The sequence below is a fragment of the Ovis canadensis genome, chromosome 13 (genome assembly GCF_042477335.2).
Source record: "Ovis canadensis isolate MfBH-ARS-UI-01 breed Bighorn chromosome 13, ARS-UI_OviCan_v2, whole genome shotgun sequence".
Lineage (NCBI taxonomy): Eukaryota > Metazoa > Chordata > Mammalia > Artiodactyla > Bovidae > Ovis > Ovis canadensis.
In genome coordinates this window covers 80,928,113-80,951,488 of record NC_091257.1, presented here as the reverse complement: position 1 = coordinate 80,951,488, position 23,376 = coordinate 80,928,113, and the positions used below count along the sequence as shown (strand labels likewise).

The window sequence follows — 23,376 nt, the reverse complement described above, 5'->3', positions numbered from 1 at the left end:
CTCTCACCTCCCCCCACACTTGCTGCTGAGTTGAGGGAAGCCTGTAGGTCGGGAGGCCCTGAGTGTGAGCACCATTCTGCACTGACTCATGGTTATGACTAAGGCTCCCATTGGTAAGAAGGGAAGGATACAGGCTCGCCCTGTTCACTGCCCTAGGACTGCCACAAGATTCATCTTCCCACAGATGGGAAAGGGCTTGGCAGGTGAGGAACCATCATTACAACTGCCTGTGTGTGTGTGTTAGCCGCTCAGTTGTGTCCAATTCTTTGCGATCCCATGGACTGCAGCTCGCCAGGCTCCTCTGTCCATGGGATTCTCCAGGCAAGAGGGGCCTGCATATTGAGCCAGGGGCCCAGAGGGCAGCTGTCTGACCCCAGGCCCTCCAAGCACTCGAGGGCCCAGAAGCTGGGGGTTTCTGGCCTGGGGCAGAAGTGACGTGTCCTGTCCCTCCAGGGGCAGGCTCAGGAAAATTCAGGGTCCTGAGGACCTCAGCCACCTGCCCATCCCCCGGGGCCATGCCTGCATACCTGTGTTAATATTTTAGGGTGATGACCTCTGGTGTCCCTGCCTCGCAAAGCACCCCTCTAACTCCTCTCTGCCCCCCTCTCCATGCCAACTCCCCATGTCCACAGTGTCCAGGCCTCTGCATGGCTGCTCCCTGTCTGCACCACCCCCACTCCTGCACCCTACTGCCTCCCCTGCTTCTGGTCTACTCCGAGCACCCCTCACTCTGAGTCTTCCCTGACTGCCCTCCCGCCCCGGCCCGGTGCCCCTCACTGGGTCACCCCCTGTGACCGGTTTAAAGGCGTCACAGGCCTCTGCCATCACACTGTTTCACAGGCCTTACTCTTCTCCTCCTCCCTTTAGATCCTGAGTCTCCGGAAGGCAAGGACCGCGTGCTTCCCATGCCCGTGGCACCCAGAAGGGGTCCCCCCAGAGAGTGCCTGCTGCCACTCACGAGGCAGGATCCTCTGACTTCACCCCCAAAGCAGCGCAGGGCTGCAGGGCCTTCCCCCTCACGCGGCCATACCCCTCTCTACTCGATGTTTCTCCCGCCACCTCTAAAAGCACAATATGGTGACACTTGGGAAGATCTCTCTGAAAGAAAACCTACCCAGGGAAAGGTCAGCAGCTTCCCAATCCCATCCACAGAACCCTGCCCTTGCAATGGCACAGTGTGAGACGCCCCCGTAAGGACTGGTTGAATATTAGCGACTAATAGTCATAGGTACCGGTGTTTTTCGCCTGCTCAGGCATCGGCGGCTATGGCCCTGTCACTCTCCGAGGTCCTTACATTTGATCCCCACGAGGAGATGTTTTCACCATTGCCCTTTGTGCTGCTGAGGAAACGGAAGCTCAGAGAGGCTGAGGGATTTGCTCAGCATCACCCAGCAAGCTGTGTTCTATCTACTAAGTGAGGGAAAACCTTTCAGGTTTCAATCTCCAGAAACCAACCTTCACAGCATCTGGTTGCACAACAAAAATACAAGTTTGCTGGCAAGGAGACTGACAACACACGTTCCTATAAAGCTTGGAAGTCACCACAGAAAGCCTGGTTTCCCCTTTCTGCTGGCGGACTCCGGCTAGCATTTACTTTTATACAGACCTCAAGCCCAAGCCAGCATTCTGAAGAGCACCTGGAGAAAGTGGACTTGACCTTGACCTTACCTTCCACCCCTCTGGGAGCTGCTCTGCCCCGATGTTTTGCAAGCATTACCTATCACCCGCCTCCCCCAGGATTCGGGCTGTCCTGCCAGGCCCTTTTCCGCTCTCACAAAGAGACTTGTGACATCACTTGCCCCTCAAATGGTCCCTTCCCCTCCTAGGACTGATCTGTAAAGGCTGGGCCCAGCACTAGGCGGGGATGACACAGTTTCCACCGGGTGTGCTGCTTCTGGTTGATTAGTAGCACCTGCCTGTGTTAAGAAGGATCCGGAAGCTGTGCCCGGGCTCCACACAGCCACCGCGGGCGTGGGAACCAAGGCTGCCTCTGGGGAGACAGCCCTCCTGGGAGATGAGCAGCCTTTTAAAAATTCTGCTAGAACCCAGCCAAGTAAAGCTGAGGGCTGCGGTGTGCATTAACTTGGAGAGTTAACCCGAAGAGTTTGTTATTCAGACACCACCTATTCTTCCTTTCAAATATACCTCCTTAAAATGGGCCAGTGCATGAGGTACCCAGCCACAGAAACAGAAAGTAGAAGTGTGATTTGCAGGGGCTGGAGGAGGAGGGAACGGGTACAGAGTCTCAGCTCTGCAAAGACAAAAAGAGATGGAGGGCAGTGATAGCTGTACAAGATGTGAACTGTACTTCACACTACTGAACTGTGCATTTAAAAGCAGTTTCAGCAGTAAAGTTTTATGTATACTTAACCGCAATTAAAAAAAAAAAAATGGGCTAGTGAGAGTCCACTGAGGAATTCTCTACAAATGAGCCCCAGTCATCACACTGATTTTTCACCAAAATCCAGAAGTCACAAATAAAATATTTAACGCTACTTTAAGCATGAATTTTCTGATTTGACTTAAATGTATTTATGAGCAGGGGCTGACTAATAATCTGAGACGACTATTTCCTGAGATTCAGGAAACAGAAATTTAAAAAGCGGGGTGGGGAACAGCAGAATTCAAACAGGGCTTCCCTGGTGGTGCAGTGGATTAAGACTCCATCTGCCAATGCAGGGGACATAGGTTTGATCCCTGGTCTGGGAAGATCCCACTTGCTGTGAAGCAACGAAGCCCGTGCGCCACAACTACTGAGCCTGTGCTCTAGAGCCTGGGAGCTGCCGCTACTGAGCCCACATGCCACAACTACCGAAGCCCTTACACCGAGAGTGTGTGCTCCAGAACCACAACGGGAAGCCCACACACTGCGACGAAAAGCAGCCCCCACTTGCTCCAACTAGAGAACACCCGAGCTGAGCAATGAAGAGCCAGTACAGACAAAAATAAACAATAAACAAAATTTTAAAATGCAAATAGAAAATTAAAAAGACTGGAGGTCTACAAGGGTAGAGATGGATGTGTTAGTATTAGAACCTTGGAAAGGAGTTAGAAGGAAGGTAAATGTGGAGGTTAAAAAAATTAAAACTTGGGACTTCCCTAATGGTCCAATGGTTAAGAACCCACCTGGCAATGCAGGGGATACAGGTTGGACCCCTGGTCTGGGAACCAAGATTCCACATGCCACAGAGCAACTAAGCCCGTGCGCCCCAACTACTGAAGCCTGCGCATTCCGGAGTCCATGCACCACAACTAGAGAGTCTGTGTGCTGCAACTAAGGCTCAACACAGACAAATAAATACTTAAATAAAACAAAAAAAGAACTATAAATACCCTGTATAACAGTACAGAGAAGTTACAAAGTCACTTTAATCCCAGTGCCCTAACACAACCACTATGCCATCATTCTACACCAGAACTTTCAAACTGGGCTTCCCCAACAGCTCAGTGGGTCAAGAATCTGCCTGCAATGCAGGAGATGCAAGAGATGTGGGTTTGATCCCTGGGTCAGGAAGATCCCCTGAGGAGGAAATGGCAACAACCCACTCCAGTATTTTTGCCTGAAAAATCCCACAGACAGAGGAGCCTGGCAGGGTGCCGTTCAAAGGATCAATAAGAGTTAGGTACGACTAAGCATGAGCCATTCTGGAATGGCAATCTGGCTAAAAAGAAGTAGAAACTTCTGCTTTGGCCTTCTTAAACAAAAGCAGTTGGCAGAAAAGAAAGAGCAGTGAGTCAGGATTTCAAATCCTGGTTAAGCTGTGTGACTCCAGTTAAGTCACTTCACCTCTCTGTTCCATCATTTCTAAAAACAGCAGTGCTAACTGCAACCCGCCTCCCTCAGCGAGGGAAGCAACAGGGCTCTGTGCACTGCTGAAGCAGTATGTGAAAGGGCGTTAGCAGTAAGTAGGGAGCGCTGAAGAAGTTTTCCCTAGATGACTAATGATCAGTATGAAAACTTGATGATGACAGTGATGATGATGTAAGTATTTGGAAGCGCTGATGTTACTTAATCAAGCTCACCAAGCCCAGCCAGGCCCGGCCCGGACCTTGCAGACCCTTTCAGACACGAACTTGTCCCAGTTCCCTCCACACACCAAAAGCCTTACACCTCAGGGTCTTGCCCCTATGCAGTTCCCAATCTGCCTTGGCCTGCCTCCTTCCCATTCTCCACCCCACTTTCCCTGAGGTGCCTTCCCCATCCTCTCTGAGAAAGTCCTTCTCGGCAACTATGTTTCCTTCAGGGCTCTGATCTCAATTATACAGTATCCTGTGTATCCTTACTTGCTTGGATGGGGTCTCCAAGCTGCCTGAGGAAAGAGACCAAGTTTGTCTTGTTCCCTCTTCTTCCCCTGGCTCAGCGTGTGGCATGAATGGCCAATTGTTTGGAAAGGGGCGTGGAGGTGGGGGCGGGGAGGAGCTGGTTGGGATGAACCCAAGTCCTCTTCCCCTGGACTGTTCCCACACACTGCTGCGCGTGCCCCCTTTGGGGAAACTGCTGTGGCAGCAGTAGCGCTGGCTGCCCTGCCTTCACAGGTACCGCCTGACAAGCCCAGTTCCTCCCACCCTGCAGGCTGACACCTGCTGACTGCTACCACTCCCTGTGCTGGGCCAACAGCACCTCATGCAGCCTGGGAAGGCAAGAACATTCCAGGAGAGCCTGGACCTAGTACTGTATTCACAGCACTTAAGAGCAGACTCCTTATCACAGCCCAGGGAAGCAAACTGCCCAATGGAGTGATGACCGCACCGAAATAAACCCTGGCTGAGTGCCTGGTGGACTCTGACAGCTCTGGGCAGGCTTCTCTAGCCTGACTCAGATCCCCAGACCCCTGGATAACCAGCCCCTGCCTTCCCTCTCCTACCCAAGGCACCCTCCCCTAAAAATCTCCATCCACTTGGAGTTTTCCCCTGCTTTTGAGGTCCTCTCTAAAGCCTGCCTCAGTTGGCTTCATCTTCCCCATCAGAGCCCCACACTCGACAAAGAGCCATCAGATGACCAACTCCTCTCCAAACACCAGGTGCATCTGAACTTTCCCAGGCATGGGACAGGGATGGTCTTTAAATATTCCACATCTTCTCTGGATATCAATATGAGCAGGGCTACCATTTCTTAAGTGCTTCCACTGTGCCGGGCACCAAGCTGAGTGCTTTACACACATATACACACACACACTCACTCTCACACTGTGACTCGTGTGATATCAGTATTATCACCTCTATTTTGCAGATGAAGAAACTGAGGCCCAGAGAGATTAAGCGACTTGCCAAAGCCTCACAGCTCCAGGCAGCAGTCTAGGATCTGGATCCCGGCAGTATGACTCCACATCTATGCTCTTAGCTACCGGGCTGCACAGCCCCTGGTACGTGGGCTTCAGGACACGGCTGGGCTTTGTAAGCGCCGGGTTCTGCCTCCCAGGGTAGCAGCACGGTCCAGTGTGGATCGTCAGCACAGTCGCTCTGCCACAACGTCCAGATCACCTACTGTGTGCTCATTGTGTGCCCTCCCGGAGCAGACTTGAACCAACACAGCTCTGTGCCTGGGGACCTTGGGATTGTGCAGAGGAGAGGAAGAGAGGTGGACAAAAAAGTCCTATTTGTTGAAGCAACCAAGTTGTTACCATATCTGCTTTGGCAAGGCTGAGAGGTTCCTTAGAAAAAGCATAGAGAAACAGGAACTTGAGACCCCAGGTAGTTAGGCAACGGTTCATCTCTGAAACACATGGGCGAACCCAAAGCGTGTTAGAACTTTCTCACTAGCTCGGGGGACCAAGATCGATTCGGCTGAACAGCAGAGCTAGAAGGATCTAGCTTCTGCCAAGAAACAAATGGGGAACCTGAGATCCCGGGGCTTGCTGGAGGCCACCTACCAACTCCTGGAGAAGCACGGCTCCTGCTCCCCACAACCCGTCCTCTCCAAGCCCCTAGGGCTGGAAGCATAATCAGGACAAAAGGCTTTCAGGCCATCTGGGTCCTTGAAACCACCAGGGGGTGAGGTAAGTGCCCACAGGAACTGAAAGGTTAAAAGCTTTCTTGGTGGAGATGGGTGCTAGCTCTTACCTTCAAGGAGACTGGAACTGCTTTGTGCAAGTTGGATTCGGGAAGCCAGGGTTGATTTCCTGGGCCAACATGGGCCCAGCTCCAGCCCAGCCTTGCTCCGGAAGGACGGGAGTTTCAAAGGCAGTTGCTCCCCATCTGGGGCCACACCCGGGAGAGGCTGACTTTACTGGGGGGAACCCGTCAAACTGGCCGTCTCCCAGACAGCGTGGGCCTGGCCAGGAGGCCACCGCCTGTCTTCAGCCTGGCGCCTCACCTGGCAGGGCCCTGCCCAGCCCCCACCCAGCCAGGCCCTCAGAACCAGGGTGGGAGCCGGTCGGAAAGAGGCCTGCTCCCCTGCCAGCGAGGCCTTGTGAGGCCCCCCAGGGCCCACTGCGGCCTGGGCTGGGTCTCGGGCAGCTGCTTCCTGCTTTATCTTTTTCTTTCACTTTGGTTTTTAACCCCAAAGTGAAACTAAAGACGGGGACAACGTGGGAGAGATAGTGAGAGTTAAGGGCCGAACACCTGACTTCTCACTGGGGAGGAAGGCCTCAACCTCAGCTTTAGTCTCCCCACTGATAAAACAGGAGGAGGAACTCGGCTAGTGATTTCAAGTGTCCCTTTAAACTAGAAAAAGGACAGGACTTCCCCTTCCTCATCCCTGCCACCACTGAGAACTGAAAAGGAGCTGCAGAAATGACCAGAGGATGACCTTCTGGGACATCCTTGTGGGTCTTCCTGTGGGCTTGTGGGAGGACACAAAGCTCTGGCTGCCATGTGGAGACCCTCCCTCAGCTTCCTGTCTTGTCTCTCTCCAACCTGTCAGCTCAACTCTTTTATCCTGAGCAGCCCCTGGGACACAGCAAAGTCAGGAAGACCCCGGAGATGAGCCCGATCCAGTCTTGGTACAGACTGGAGACAGTTGTGGAGGAGACACCAACAGCTGCCTGGAAACTCCTGACTCGAGGGCCAAGGCCATCTGCCGAGAATGACAGCAGCCCACCCAGGATGGGTCCAAACTTCACCCTCTGCTGACCCCGGGGTGCCAGCCACAATATGGCTAAGACCACAGCCATCTGTTTTTTGGAGATGGCTGGTTTACCACATCTCCCCACTGGTGAGATGGAGCCTGGTGACATGAGGAAGGCAAGGAGAAGTCTCCCTATCTCTCAGATGAGGAAAACTGAGGCTTGGAAAGGCACAGAGACAGAGTGGCTAAGCCAGAACTGGATTCAGGAGCTAAGTAAATATTTGCTGGACCAATGAGCTCACTGGCCTAGCTGCTGCCAAGCAGGTGTAGCACACACCAGAGAAGCAGGGGAAGGGGGGGGTGGTGTGTGTGTGTGTGTGTGTGTGTGTGTGTAGGGGCAGTCATCTCTCCCTGCAGACCAAGTCACAAACAGATCCCCAGGTACCTGTAACAGCATCCCTCCCCACCATCCTGGCTCCACTTCTGATGTGTCCCCCAGCCCATCTCTTCCCTTCATTCCTGCCCCCCCTCCCTCCCATCTGCACCTTACTCTAGAGACATCTCACTGGCTTAGAACTGCTGAGTGACACTGGTCGGCCTCCCCCTCTCTGGGCTGGATCAGCATAGTCAATACCTAACCACGGTGCTTTACAAAACACACAGATTTTCAGGATGCAGAAGAAGGTAACAGAAGTTTAGGTGCACAGATTCTTGGAAACCGCAATTCCACTTGCAGGAGCGGCTCCCACAGTGATGCCTGCCCACATACATACAGCCAAGTGGGGAACAGTGTTTGTAACAGCAAGGCTGGGAACAACAAAAAAGTCCCTGAGTAGAGGACCAGATAAACAATGGGTGGCCCATTCACCAACGGACTACACGGCCACGTGCAGGAACAACCTACAACAGAGACAGTCTCGCGTGAAGCCGACAAGCAACAGAACAGCAGGGGCTGCTGCTGCTGCTGCTAAGTCGCTTCAGTCGTGTCCAATTCTGTGCGACCCCACAGACAGCAGCCCACCAGGCTCCGCCATCCCTGGGATTCTCCAGGCAAGAACACTGGAGTGGGTTGCCATTTCCTTAGGTAGTAAAACCAGATGGACTGACGGACACAGCTGCCCGCGTATGCAGAATATTTCTGGAGGAAAACACCAAGGCTGTTTGACAGTGATTATCTAGGAGCCTAGGTGGGAGACAGACAACTATCACGAGACATTTTTTTCCCTACAAGTTTGAAATGTTTATCCGCCTACATGGATTGCTTTCTCAAGAGAAGCATAACTTTTGCACATAAAAAAGAACTCCAGCAAAATGTACCCAAGGAAGCTTTCTTCTAGGTGACAGGCATTGCATTCCCTGGGGGCAAGGCCCAGACACCTGGATTTTGAAGCTTCCTCAAGGACTGCTGGATGAGACGGCCGGAGTTGGTGATGGACAGGGAGGCCTGGCGTGCTGCAATTCATGGGGTCACAAAGAGTCGGACATGACTGAGTGACTGAACTGAACAAGGGCTGCTGGTCACCTTGCAGAATAGGTGGTCAGCTTCCGAAAGCAGATGGAGGCAGCCTGGACACCACAGGGTCTGGGCAGGAGAGAAAGTAGCAGGGAAGACTCAGGGGAAAAAAACTCGGCCTTAAGGCATATGAAAGACTTGAAGAGGGCTTTGAATGCTCAACAGGTACAGTTGGAAGCGGGGAGTTCCTCCAGAAGGACTGGGGAAATTAAGTCGGGCTGTTAAGACAGAAAGGGAGAAAAGAATCTCTCTCCATATAGGATACTGGCAAGACCCTTCCCCTCTGAGACGTGGTTCCCACTCGTGGGAAAGTGAGGAGGCTGGGAGAGTTCCTTCCAGACTGATATCCTATGATATGCCTTTGTCTCATTTAATATTAAAGGATGCAAGGAGGGTCCCCAGCTTAGCACATGGCCACAGGGCTCCACATCTGTGCAGACTGTAATCAAATATTTGGAGGCAGCAGAAAATTCAGGCCAGGATCTTAGGTACAGTCACCCCTGGGTAACTTCCATCCCCCTGGGGAGAAGCAGATGGCCTTCTGTAGAGATGCCCTCCCTCGCCTTCTTGTTAATAATTAAGCCATTACCGAAGACCTCCTTAGTCACTCTTGAAGTTCAGTTTGCAGAGACTTGCTGTCTTGGCTTGCTTTATCGTGATGCTCCAGGTTGAAGGCTCACAGGCTACAACAATTTAGGTGTAAGCCTCATGCCCAAAATTCCAGGGCTCTGCAGTGGAAAGAGCCCAGGGTGGGGGGAAGGAGCACTGGAGTGGATCCTTGCTAGACCCTGGAGGTTCGGTGGACTCTGGGAGGTCAGAAGCTAAGTCTCTAAAATGGCTCTCCCGGTCACTGTATTCCCAGGGCCAGCTCATCAACTGGCACACAGCAGGCACTTAATAAATATTTGTTGAATGACTGAACAACAGCTCAGTCAATAAATCCCAGAGTGACCCTGGTCAAGTCACTTTCTGGAAAATGAGGATGACAAGAACAGTAGTGACCTCCTAGGGCTGGGTAAGAATCTGAGATAAGGTGGGTAAGTTCTCTGCAAATCAAAAACGGGCTACACAAACATTAAGGATCCAAAACTAATGTGCTGAGAACAAAATAAAAAGAATGAATATACCTGAGAATGATCACATTTACAACAAAGCACCTGGCAAGTGGTAAAGCATTGATCAAATGAATTACTACAATCGAAAGGGACAGCACAGGGCACTCTAGTTCACTCCGCCAACGTCTACATAATTTCTCAGGCTCAGTCTGTTCCAAAGGAGCACAAAAATCCCTCATCGAAACTCTCGCCCTGCTTTCTGGTATGAAAATTGTGGGAGCAGTTACAATTGTACCCTGTAAACCCCTAGGCTCAGAGAGTAGATGCCAGTGTATTCCCTGGTGGCTCAGTGGGAAAGAATTAGCTTGTAATGTAGGAGCCGCTGGTTCGACCTCTGGGTTGGGAAGATCCCCTGGAGGAGGAAGTGGCAACCCACTCCAGTGTTCTTGTCTGAAGAATCCCATGGGCAGAGGAGCCTGGTGGGCTGCAGCCCACGGAGTTGCAAGAGTCGGACATGACTGAAGTGACTTATCACTAGAACTGGCATCAGGATCCCAGCGGTGTTTACTGCAGGCAAGGGAGGAGTGGGGAGCAGAGTGTGGAAGCTGTGACAAGACCCCCGGCCATGGCTCTGCTCAAGGGGGCACACAGAGAAGAACTGGCCACTGGTTTTCAAGCCACGCACTGTGACCAACCACTGCTGCCTCCCCTGGAAGCCACTCCCCCTCACCTTCCCTCTGCCCAGGGGGCATCCCTGGCTGCAGCCTGGGAGAGGAGAACTGGGTTTCATCACCCGGCTCTCCTGAGCTGAGAGGACCTTGGACAAGTCCCTTCCTGCCTTTGTGGCTGGGCCAGGGAACACTCTCTCTTGGGGGTGGGGGAGGAGGCCGGAGGAGAATTCCAGTGTGCCCAGTCATGGACGTGCCCACAGTTGGACCAGCCACAGGAGGCCCAGCTCTGGAGGCTGCTCACAGCCTGGTGAGTAAAACGGCTGATGTGAAGGCCCTTCAGTTCTCTGATGTTTCCACCTTAAGGAATTCTGAGCTGGTTCTCAGCCCGGGTCTTCCAGTCTCTAGAAACCAGGGGGCGTGTGGGCTTTAGGGGATACACTTGCGCGTGCATGTGTGCTAAGTCACTTCAGTCGTGTCCGACTGTTTGCGACCCCATGGACTATAGCCCATCAGGCTCCTCTGGCCATGGGATTCTCCACCAAGAATACTGGAATGAACTGCGGTAACCTCCTCCAGGGGATCGTCCCCACCTAGGGATTGAACCTAGGTCTCTCACATCTCCTACACTGGCAGGTGGGTTCTTTACCACTAGTGCTGCCTGGAAAGCCCAAGGGATGTATTAATTCAAGGGTCTCAATTCAAGGGTCAAGAAGGTTCAGATTCCCAGGACCCTAATAGTAGGAGGTTCCTTTCTAAGAAGCTGAGCTGAACTGGGAGAGCCAATGTTTGCAGTCAGCCTTGGGTCTGAGCCACACGTTTCTTATCTGTAAAAGGGGGATGGTAAGTCTGCCTGCCTCGGGCTTATTGAGAGGATTTCACGAGAGCACCCATGGAGGCCCTGGCACGGAGCCTGGCACAAAGCAGGTGGACGAGCAATGCACTCAGACTGTTATTCCCTGCTCCAAATAGCAAGACCCAGCATCTTTCTCGCTGGCCCATCAGGCCCCTAGTTGGGCTCTCCTCAGGGAACACACATCCTCTGCACACCAACTGGCCGTTTCCCCTCCCACGGGCTCCCCCTGCACCCCGCCCTCTCCTTCTCCAGGATGCCTGCAAAGCTCCTCCCATCACCACTTTCATTCAGTCCCACTCACCCAGCCTGACTCATCTTGAAAAAAATCCTCCAGTTGTGCTGCTCTGGCTCTAAAACCTTCCATGGCTCTCTAAAGTCTCTGCTTTTCGGCTCAAGTTCAATGCGGCCTACAACCTTCTGGGCCCTCCCAGAGCGGCAGCTAAACTCGTCTACTCACTGTTTCCAAAATATGTGCTCGCCGTGTCCAGCCCCCGCACCTCTACCTTTGGAGAAACCATCCCCAGGAATGCCAGCCCCAACGCTGGTCTCTGAATCCAGTCCCCCTCTCAAGGGCTCTTGTTTCCTCTGGCTCACACTCACTTCTTCCTCCGCAGACAAAGCCTTTCTTCAGCAGATGCTTAATTACAGACTATCACACAGTCTCTCATAATTGTAGGCCTTGTCTCCCTTGTCAGAGCCTGAGTTCCCAGGGGCAGAGGCCCTGTCTGTCTGGTCTTTCCCATCCTCTCGGAGTCTGGCCCAGGGCTGGGAGGACAGACCGCTGGTCAGAGAGTGTTTTCCAAGCCCAATTCAGCTGAGCTGGGTCCAGCTTCAACCACTTGGGACCACTTTTCTGGCTCTTGTCCTCTATACTGGCCAAATGGAGCCTCCATGCACCAGCTCTCCCCAGGCGAACCAGGCCAGGGACAGAGAAATGTGGGAGACCTGGGCGGGGAGGCAGGGCAGTAGCTCTTGCCTGGCCCTGACATGGTCTTCTGGAGTGCTAGGCACGTCCTGTCCCTTCCCCTCCTTGGCCTGCTTCTTACAGTGAAACAAGCAACAATAATCTTTTAACTCCAGAATATAGATTTTTGTCTTCCTTGGTTCCCAGGAGTGGGCGGGTGATAAACCAGCTGATTCCAACACAGGCTGAGGGACGGAAGGCAGCTGTGGCTCCCCTCCCACAGGACTGGGAAACCTGAGAACCTGAGAGGCACGCACAGCGCACACCTGGACAACCTCATTCAATTCCTGTTGCTGACTGCACTGCACTCCTGCCCAGCTGTTCAATTTCATAGCCCCTACCCTGGCCAGGGCTGACAGCGTCTACTGCTGGGACTGAGCAGGGGAAGTTGGTAACCTCTTTCTGGAAACAACCAATCCTGCCTGAAACAAAGAGCACGATGAGGGACCAGTCTCCCCACCTGTCAATTCGGGATCATATTGGGACCCGTATCACAGGATTGTTGCAATAATGCAGTGGGATAATGCCAGAAACCGCCCAGCGCAGTCCCCAACACCCAGTGTGGCAGACATGCTCCCATGTCTTGCAGGACCTTTCTGATACCAGTTTACATTCTCAGAGCAACCTGGGAGGAATGCATTTCCATCCCTTTCTGACCCAGAAGAAAACTGAAGTGCAGAAAGTCGATCAGTCCAAGGTCACACAGCAGGGACAAGCCAAACTGTGACCCCAGGCCAGGAATCACTCAGTTCAGCTTTTCCCTGAGCGCGATCCACAAGCCCTCAGCATCAGCCTCCTCCAGGGGGCTGGTTTAAAAAGCTCATTCCTGCACCCAGACCTCCCAAAGGAGACCGGTCAACTGAGACCCTTTGGGGATAGGGCTCAGAAGCCTGACCTGTGTCAAGATGTGGAGCCTAAATTTTATGAGGAAACGGAGGCAGAGAGAGGTGATCTCCAAGGTCACACTTTCATCGAGTGCAGACTAAATTCACATCTGACTCCAGAGGCAGCAATCACAGACTTCTTGAAGAGGAGGCACTTGACTATGTGGCCTCCAAGGGAAGCGAGGCACCACGGGGAAGGATAGAGCACACATAAGGGCTTGAAGCAGGAGAGGCCAGGCAACAACTCAGTGTGGCTTGTGCTTCCCGACCCCCTAGGCGTGAAGAAATACATATGGAGCCTCCCTGCAGCCTGCCCTCCCCGGAGAGCCCAGAGAGAGCCACCTGAGCTTCTGGGAGGAACGCCTGTCGTGTGCAGGGTCTATGACCAGCAGGTCTACGGTGGTGGCCCTCTGGGCATGTCTGGCTGTGGCTCAGGGTGAGAAAGTGGAGGAAGGTGGTGACTCAGTCCCCACCCAAACTCAAGCTAGTCTCTTTAAATCTGAGATGAGCTGAGAGGCTGGAGAAATGTCAAGCAAACCCTCCTGGCAGAACAGATGCCAGATGGAGAGAAGGTGGCCCAAGGGGTAGGCTACCAGGCAGCAGTAAATATGGAGCAACACTGTGGTTGCAGCGGAAGAAAAGTCGAGGCCTGGGCGCAAGGCCCTCCCCGGGCCCCCTGTGCTTCATTCACCTTTGAAACAGGGAGAACTCCACTGGCTTCTGACTTCCTCCCAGGACTGTTGTGGGGAACAGTGGGTAAGGAAAGAGCCTGGCAGATTATACAAGGTCTCACACAGTGAGGGAGAGATTAGAGGATTACTGCTATTATACATCAGAACAGCCAGAAGGTGCTTTCCTTGTCACCTGAACCCCAGCCACAGAGGGGCAGTGGGAGAGTCTGGGCCTCTGTCTTGTTCCCACTAAGAAGAAAGGGATCCAGATATTACTTGGAGGTGAAGGCTCCCATTTATTAACTGCCTAGTGTGCACTGCACACGTGCACAATTGCTAAATCATGAACGACTCATTGCGACCCCATAGCCTGCAGCCCACCAGGCTCCTCTGTCCATGGGATTGTCCAGGCAATAAGACGAGTGGGTTCCCTTTCCTTCTCCAGGGGATCTTCCTGATCCAGGAATTGAACCCATATCTCCTGCACTGGCAGGTGGGTTCTTTACCACCGGGCTACCTGAGAAGTCACCTGCTGTGTACTAGGTATTTTCAAATATAGAATCTCACTTAATCCTCACCATGACCCTGCAGTGTAAATATGATTATCTTTTTTTTTTTTTTAATTTTTTTTTTTTTAATATGATTATCTTGAGTCCAGATGAAGAAGCCAAAGTTGAAAGAAAGTAACTAGACCAAGATTACACCCTCAGTGAGTGGAGAACAATTAAAACCAGGCATTTTTGACTCAAAACCCCACACTCTTTCTTTCGTTTGGAACAGTTCCTATAAGAGGCAGAACGTGTCAGGTACAGGGGCCCGGCTCAAGCACTGCCTCCTTCTGGAAGTGTCTCTGATCTCTTTACCTGGACAAGGTCTCTCTCTGATGAAACCCCACAGTATATCATCAACACATACCTGGCAGCACTCAACACATTCTGTTATTCTGTGATCATACACACTTTTACAGGTAAGAAGAGATGTAGGTACAAATAGGTGGCCTTTCAGTTACCTCAGTATCCTCAAATGTCATTCATAATTTAAAAAAAAAAGACCACAGGTGTTTAAAAAAAAATCCTCAAATGTCAGAGCTGAAAGCACCTCCAAGACCACAACATCCAACTTCCTCATTTTTTTGAAGGAAAAATACAGATAGAGGAAGACACTTGTCTGAAGTCACACAGCAGCTTAGCATCAGATCCGAGAATAGAACCTTGGCAGTCTGCCGCCTGGAATTTCTTTAGGGATTCCATGATTTCAGAATCCATCTGAGGACAAGGAAGATTATTCCCATGTTGCAGATACGGAAGCTGAAGCCCAGGGAAAAGCAGCCTCGCTGACACAGTGCGGTGTGGGGACCACACCCTGATCCTCCCACTTCTAGACCAGAAACCAAGCCCTTTCTCCTCCCCACTGCACGAAATCTGTGTAACATGTCAAGCTCGGGGCCCACAATAAGAGGTCAATGGATGTTGGAAGCTGTCATTATACACCAGTAAGCAGGTGACACCGCCTGACTGTGACAAGTCTGGCAGTGCTACAGAGGAGGATGCAGGAGTCCTCGCTGAATCCTCTGTGCTTTCTGGACCTTGTCTATGAGACGAGGGAGCTATCACAGCTGATCTGATATCCTGCTCCAAAGTTCTGGGACATCTGAGGCTCCCTGACAGCGGACCCCAGCTGTCTGCGGAGCATCTCTCAGCCGGGGCCTTTGTTCCCCTGCTCTATGGGAAGCTGGCAAAGCAGGTGGGGCTCACAACCACAGACTGACTGACTTTATTCCCAAGCGCCACTGGGCAAGCAGGACCACCCTTAAATAACAATGGGATGGAACATGGAAAATCCGACTGCCTCCCAGCACAGACATCCCGCTGGGCACACCCACCTACCTTTACAAACTGAAAAAGAACAACTGAGAATCGAGGCATAAAAGGGGACAGCTGGTTCCCTGTCCTATTGACAGGACAGGTGTATTTCTGAATAATAGGTGGCAATGGAGTTTGGGGTAAAGAACTCTGGACCGGGGCGTCCCAGGCCCAGATCCCCATCCCAACTCTGCCATGAACTAGCCTGTGTGCCCATGAACTAGCTGCTTCCCCTCTGTGGAGCTCAGGTTAGAGCTAGGCTGGCAGTTCCCAAAGTGTCTTTACAGATATTTCATTTGATCTTCATGACAACCCTGTGAGATTGACACAACTATTCCCTTTGTACAGATGGAGAAACTGAGACTGGGAAAGGTTGAGGGTCTCATTCAAGGTCACAAGGTTTGAGGCTGGCAGACCCATGGCCCCAGAGGTCTTAGATCACTACACCCAAACCTCAAAGGTGGTCACGTGAAGAACAACAACTTTCTCCCCTCACCCTGACCAACAGTCTCAGCAAGACCAAGGCAGCATAAACCCTGGTTCACCTGCCCATCTGGTGGCTTACAAGTTCTGGCCCCAAACCTCACAGCCCAGCTGCCTAGGAGGCCGCACCCCCCTGTAAAATTTGATTACTCAAGTTGGCAAGAACGCAGCCCCCACCCCCAGTCAGGTCTAAATAAACGCCCAAGTGATATCACATCCTGCTGGCTCCAAAATAGCCCAGGCCTGCCCACAAGCAATCACAAAATGCCAGGCCATGCAGGGCCAAGCAGGCAGGGATGCCCAGCCCGTGGCACGGTCCACACACACACACACACAAGCAACTAAAGCAGAAGCCTCAGAGCAGGAAGGGCCCCCACTCCCACCTCTGCCAGACAGCCTGGCCCCTACCCCTTTGCCCTCTTGGTGGGGAGTCCCCAGCGCCAGCCCTCGCCCCAGCGCCAACCCCATGGAGCCTCGGCCGCGGCCAGCCTGCGGGGGACTCCGGCCCGACCCGGACACCCCACCACTCACATTGCTTCAAGAGCTCCAGACACAAAGCCATGAGGGCCGGATGGGGGTCAGAGACCCAGAGACCGGCAAAGACAGAAAAGGGGAGAGGGAGAGACACAGGAGCGGAGAAAGGGGAGACAGGGAGACGGGGCGGAGAAAGCGCGGTGGGGGGTGGGGGAGTGCGGGGCAAGAGCCCCCGGCAGAGGAGAAGCCTCAAAAAGGGGTCTGCAGCGCAAGAGACATCGAGCGGTGACACCAGCAAGACAGATGTGAGGACAGGGAGAGGCAGGGAGAGCAAAGCAGGAGACCCCGACCCAGGGGGCTGGGGGGCGCGGAGGCCCGACAGAGAACAACGACTGGGGGACAAACCAAGGAAAGGCAGGGAAAGGGTACGGAAGTCAGGGAGCTGGGGAGCTTCGGGGGTCCCAAGGAGAGACCCCAAGGGATCACAGAGGTCCCAGCGTATAGGGGGGACACCAAAAGAGGCAAAAGCCTGCAGAAAGGAGGGCTAAGAAGGGGCAAGACCTCCGGGGTGTGGGGGACAGATGGAAGGGAGGATCCCCAAGGGATGTGCGGGTAGTGTGGAAGGTGTTCTGAAAGAAAGCCCCCTCCCCAGAAGATGAGAGGGCGCTCAGAGAGGGAGTCCCGAAGAACAGGGGCGCTCCGAGAGGGAGACTCTGAGGGATGAGACGAGCGCTTGGAGGGGGACCCGAGATCGGGGAGCGAGGGAGGGGCTGGGAGGCAGCGCGAGGGCAGAGACAAAGAGACAGCGAGCCAGGGAGAGACAAAGCGGGCGGAGCGGGGAGATGGGCCCCAGGGTCGGTGGCTGGACAGAAGGACGGAAGCGCGAGCGGGCGGGAGGACGGACGGACGGACAGACTGGGAGGAGGGCGGGGGCAGGGCCGGGCGGGGGCGGCGCCCGTCTCCTCGCGGGGCCGCGGCTGCTCTGAGCGGCGCTGGGCGGGCCCCAGGCGTCCGGGCTGAGGCGGCGGCGGCGGCGACGACGTGGACCGGACAGACCGACGAAGTGACGGACGGGCTGGCGGCAGCTGCGGCCAGCGGCGGGCACTCACCCTCCTCCCTCACGCGGCCCGGCCCGAGGCTCCGGTTTTGTACGCCCGAGGGGCGGGGCCTCTGGGTTAAAGCCCCGCGCCGGCCCCGCCCCGCCCCGCCCCCCGCGTCAGACGCGCGCGCGCGTCGCTCGGGACTCCCGGGGCGGGCGGGGCCGCGCGCGGCCCCCTCGGCACGTGGCCCGTCGCGCGCGCCCGGCGGAGCGGGTGCGCAAGCGCGCGAGACGCTCAGTCCAGCCCACGCCCAGGCCGCCCGACCCTGCGAGGGAGCGCGCGCCCACGTCAGCACGCGCGTGCCTGAGCACCCGGGACTCCGCCCCTCCAGCCGCCCCCACAAACCGGTTCCAGCTGGAACGAGACGCATGCTCCCTGACGAACGAGGGGCCCGCGGAGTCTGTACCAGTTTATTGTGGCTACACCTGGATTTTCCCCAGGGGAAACAGAGGCTCCGCACAAACACATCGTCTCACCTGTGTGTGGTCAAATTAGCCTCCCAATACTATGGACTCTACGTCCTAAGGGTTTCTAGTGTCCCCACCGCTCCCTCCTGGTTTTGCTGTGCTCATCTGGGGTCTTGCAGGTTGGGTTCTAATCCCTGCTCAGCCTCTGGAGGGCTGTGTGACCTTGGACAAGATGCTCATTCAACTTCCTGAACCTTAGTTTCCTCTTCAGTAAAATAAAACCATTACATCCATGATACCTTGGAGGGCCAAGTGCAATAGGAGCTGTGTAAATTCCTAAGTCACTCCCTTCACAATTCATGGAGCTTCCTCACCTCATGGAGTCCCCGCCTCGCCCCTGTGAGTCCCCTTACTCACAGTCCTGGCCCTTGCTCCGGGCCTCATCCCTCCAGGCTGTACCTACAGTAAGTCTACCATCTGCATATCCAGTTTCTGCTCCCCAACCTGCCTTGCTAAGTGACCTAGACAAGCCCCTGCCCTTCTCTGCACCTCTGTTTTGCAAATGTAAAATGGAGAAAAGTTTACTGAAGATGATACAGTTTCCAATACCACTGTTGTGATTTTTGCATAAAGTTATAATAACAGCGGGCTGCCCTGGTGGCTTGGTGCTAAAGAATCTGCCTGCAATGCAGGAGATGCAGGTTGGATCCCTGGGTTGGGGAGATCCCCTGGAGAAAGAAATGGCAACCTGCTCCAGGATTCTTGTCTGGAAAATCCCATGGACAGAGTAACCTGGCGGGCTACTGCCACAGGGGCACAAAAGAGTCAGACATGACTGAGTGAATAAACAGCAACAACAAAAATACTGGAGCAACCATTTCCTTTTAATATTGATGCCAGGCACTGCACTAGGCACTTTGGAAATACTAGATTGCTCTGCCCTTCTCACAGTCACGGCTACACCTATATCATTCACTTAGTCTTTAGATTGATTACGTAGGAAAATTCAGGAAGCCTCAAAGCACAGCCTGACTGCCTTGCTGTGTCCCAACCACACCCACAGCCCTGTTTGGCCTCCATCAGCTACTGAGCCCTCCTGCCTCTGGGCATTTGTATCACTCTTCTCCCAGCCTGGAGTACCCCACCACCACTTCTTCCCTCACTTCCTTCAAGAGTTTGCTCAAACATGTTTCTCAATGAGGTCTACCCTGGTACCCTATTTATGCTGCAATATCCCTCCCCTCCCCCTGCTGGCACTCCCAGTACTCCTTGCCCTACACTGCTTTCCAATAAGCCATATAATTAAGGAACATCCCTGGTAGTCCAGGGGTTAAGAATCTGCCTTCCAATGCAGGGGATGTGGGTTCAATCCCTGGTTGGGGAGCCAAGATCCTACATACCAGGGCAACTAAGCCCACGATGTGCCCCACGCCACAACCACAAAAAGATCATGCCACAATGAAGACTGCAACCTGACACGCCAAATAAAGAAACATTTTTAAAACCCCATATATTTATTTGCATTATTTATGCTGACTGCTTTGTCTGTCCTCCAACCCACCCATCTGCACCCAACAAGAGCATACTCTCTATGAAGGCTAGGGTTTCCATTTTGCTCACTGAGGTGTCTCTGGTCCTGCACCACCACTTGGCTCATGGTAGGTGATCAGTGAACATCTAGTCAATGAAAGGGATGCCCCATGGCAAGGCTCCTGTCCTTCACCACCACTGTAGGGCCTCCACGATTCAATGTAAGCACCTTAGTCTCTCCTCCTTTGGCCTGACCTCTCTACCCTTGAGGGAGTAGGGGATATTTTTGTCTCAGTCAGAAACCTGGGATTCCCAGCCTGCCCACCAGCAGCCCAATCACTGTTTCCCTGAGAAGGTTCTACGGGTCTGCCTAAAAATGGGACTTAGGAGACTGGCTCAGTTAACCAGGGACTTCCTGGTCCAAGGCTGGGGTGGGGCCCAGGGAGGAAGGCCCCATTCTGCCCAGTGCCTTCTGTGGAGAGGGCCCTCATTCAAGAGGCAGGAATTCTGGCTCCTCATCACTCACTCTAGGAAAGTCTCCTGGACACTCGCATTATTCTCTGACTGTACGTTCCCTGCCTAAGCTCCCTGGGCCTTGCCTGGGCCACTGCACAGCCTCCAATCCATCCTGCCCATGTTGCCAGATGATTCTTCCTGAAACTCCTGTGACCACACTGCAGCTCTTTACCAGAACCTTGGATGCACACCCCTCAACACCCACAGAATAGTGGGGAACTCAAGTCAGGCTGACCCAGCGGGGGAAAGAGCTCCTTGACCTACTAACTGGGTTACCCTGACTTGACACTCACCTCTTCTAGGCTACAGTTTCTTTGTAAAATATCTGTCAATATGTATGTGTGCTCACATGCGTGTGTGTGTGTGCACATGATTAACTGGGCTAAATCAGGAATGTCAGAAAAGTACAACTCTCCTGGCCAAAGCAGACATCACTAATCAATGGTGCCACACTTCTCTGCTTAACTCACTCTCAGTCCTGAGCTCCAGGGATCAGGAATGACACGTGAGTTGAAGCCTATTTGCATCTCTGGACATGATGGTCTTTGAGATTCCTCTCTGCCCTGACACTCTGGAGACTGGAGTGTCCAACCCGACAGGAGCCTATAGCGTGATAATCAGAGACTGTGGAGGGTCAGGTTTGGGAGAGGGCTTGGGGGATGAGGGCGCCTGGAAGGCTGGCTGCTTACTGGAATTTTGTCAGCCTCCCTTCCTGTGTCTGTGCAGAAGAGAATGAATCAGAGAAGAAACTGGGGGAGTTCCGGGGGAGGGGAGAGGGAACAAAGAAAAGAGGACAGAGCATTCTGTGACTCAGATAGGAGGTGTTTGGGGGTCTCCAAATCCAAGCTTCACAACATAGATGGAGAATCTGGGGCACAGGAAGGGGCCAGGACCCACCCAGAGTGACTTAGCAGAGCAGAAACTGGATCCAAAAGGATCCAGTATGTTTCCCAGGCCAGCAACCTATCCCAGCTCACCCTAGAGCCTCAAGCACCACCAGAGAGTGACCCCAGGTGTGTGGACATCTGTGCATGTACACACGTGTACCCATGTTCCCCTGCAGAGAATGCAGCTGGTGCAGGGCAGGGGCGGGTGGCAGGTATCACCCCGCAGCCCACCACTATCACGGCTCCTGAGTGATGTCACAGCCTCTCTTGTGATTCAGAGGGAGTGGGAGAGAGACAGGCTGGGGAGGGAGAAAGGCCAGAAATGGAGAGGAAAAACGGGAGAGCGGGTGGTGGGGAGAAATAGGGCTGAGGGAGACAGACAGAAGGCTAAGATGATGGCGGGGAGGGGAAGCTGGGAGAAAGGGATGGAGGGAGGGTGGGGGGAAGGAGAGGAAAGGAGGTGGGCAGAGTCAGAGATGGGAAGAGTGGGAGGGAGGGCGTTCTCTGTTCTCTGTTCTTTTCTTTCTCAGAAGTGCAGAAAGAGGACGGAGGATGGGGCAGACTGAAGGGTACCCAGGGGCCTTCCCGGCAGGTCCTGTGGCTGGGGAGGGGCATGTGTAGGTACCTAAACGTGTATCTGCTGCTTCCCCCACCATCCCAGTAGGGGCTGACCCCCGCCTGCCAGTCACCTGCCAGAGCTATTTCCGGAATGTGGAATCTGGGTCAGAAAGGGGGAGGGAAAGAGGGGGTGTCTGTGGAGGCAGCGCTGGCAGCTGGGAAGCTGGCCAGTTCCCAGCGGGTAGGTGGGTGGGTGGGCAGCTCCATGCCTTGCCCATGGCCACTGGGGAGGGGCCCGCCCCTGCCAGGCTCTGTCTCAATAATTGACCCCACGTCTCCCACTCGCGGCTGATGGCCTGAGAGCATATGTGCCCATGTGACAGTGACAAAGAGCTTTCATGCCCCTTGGCAAGTTGGGGGCTCAGAAGAGCCCTCGGTGGGCTCACTTCTTGGAGACATATGCTGAGGACAGGGGGCAGCCTTCTGAGCAGGAGACCCCTGCAGGGAGACAGCGGCTGCGGGAGGGTGTGCCTGTGCATATTAGGGTGTGTCTGTAACGAGGGAGGTGATGGCGGGCAAGACTGCCATGTACGGTGGTACAGGTTGTACACAGATTAAGGATGCCACATATAGGAGAGGGTGCTGTTCATAACATAGACATAATTGAATATACATTTATTATGACATGTTTGTGGCAGATGGCAGTGCAGGATCTAAGCCTAACAAAAATTGTGTGACATGATAATTTTGCAACAGATGACAGTTAAGTGTCTTTCTTAACCCAGCACTAAGGTATCTAAGGGACCAACTGCAGCTCTGGGCAGAGGTCTGAAAATCTGGTGACTGGTTTTCCCTGCAAGACAGGTGAGTTTACCTGCTGAGCATGAGGGAGTCAGAGGTTGGAGTGGAGAGAAGCAAGAATGTAGTGGTCACTATGGAGACTTTGGATAGAGGGCTGAGTGGGGAAACAGAGTGGCGGGGAGGGGGGAGATGTTTCTGGTGGCTCCAATCTGGTAGGGGCACAATTTCCTCACTGGTGTGGAGGTGGCATGAGCCTTGAAGAACACACACACACACATATGAGAGCATCTGTGCAACTGCAGGTAGAGATTAGGTGGATGTGTGTGCGTACATGCGAGAACACCAATGTGCAGATGCTTTTATATGTTTTCATGGAGAGAAGTCTAAGGGTATAGAATCTTATATATGTCCACAAATAGGTATATATGTGCACACATGTCTGGGTAGGTATCAGATGTTGCTACCAATACTTTCTTAATTTAAAAATACATTAATTAAATTAATTAATTTGGCTGTGCCGGATATTAGTTGCAGAACACCAGATCTTTAGTTTTGGCAGGTGGGATCTAGTTCCCTGACCAGGGATTGAACCCAGGCCCTCTGCATAGGGAGCCACTGGGCCACCAGGGAAGTCCTCCCATACATTCCTGAGTATCTTAGTTTGGGCTTAAGTCCCCAAATTGAGAATAATTGAAGCCCTCCCCCCTCCTCCCTGCCATCCCTACATTTAAAGCCAGAAATGCTGGATCATTCATATGGGAGGTGCTGAACGGGCTGTGATTGAATTTTTGGCCTCAGTCCTCAACCCTTCCCTGTGTTCATGCCCTTTGCTACATAACTGCAGTTTCTCCCACAAAAGGTCGAGTGTATTTCCCTGGACCTTGACTTTGGGCTCACGTGACTTGCTTTAACCAACCAGATGTTCACAGGAGACTTGAAATGTGCTTGTATGGTGGGCTTAGCCCTCTTATACTTCTGCCACCTCTGTGGGAAGCACATGGCATGGCTTGGGCACTAATTCTAGGAATGCACTTTCGTCCCAGGAGGAGAAAGATATAGGACATGGGAGCAAAACCAGGTGACTGGAAAGCTCATGAATGAGAACAAATGCGTATTATTGGGTGCCGCTGAAATTAGATGC

The 23,376-nt window shown here is 53.4% G+C and overlaps 1 protein-coding gene and 1 long non-coding RNA gene across 5 annotated transcripts in view; one reads left to right on the top strand and one right to left on the bottom strand.

Moving 5' to 3' along the window:
- The window catches only part of DLGAP4 (DLG associated protein 4), a 140,872-nt gene that overhangs the window by 47,312 nt on the left and 70,184 nt on the right, over positions 1-23,376 (bottom strand). The window contains exon 1 of one of the 4 annotated variants that reach the window (XM_069548485.1): positions 16,494-17,588. The exons of 2 other annotated variants lie outside the window; for them this stretch is intronic. In XM_069548485.1, the coding sequence (XP_069404586.1) occupies positions 16,494-16,524 (31 nt within the window). In that variant the 5' untranslated portion in view covers positions 16,525-17,588. Of the gene's footprint in view, positions 1-6,060; positions 6,643-16,493; positions 17,589-23,376 lie in introns of those variants that run through there. One more of the 4 variants, XM_069548486.1, reaches the window with a different exon arrangement.
- On the top strand, positions 5,684-9,459 carry LOC138417715 (uncharacterized). The gene is made up of 2 exons (XR_011248258.1): positions 5,684-5,996; positions 6,863-9,459. It is a non-coding gene; the product is annotated as an uncharacterized lncRNA (long non-coding RNA).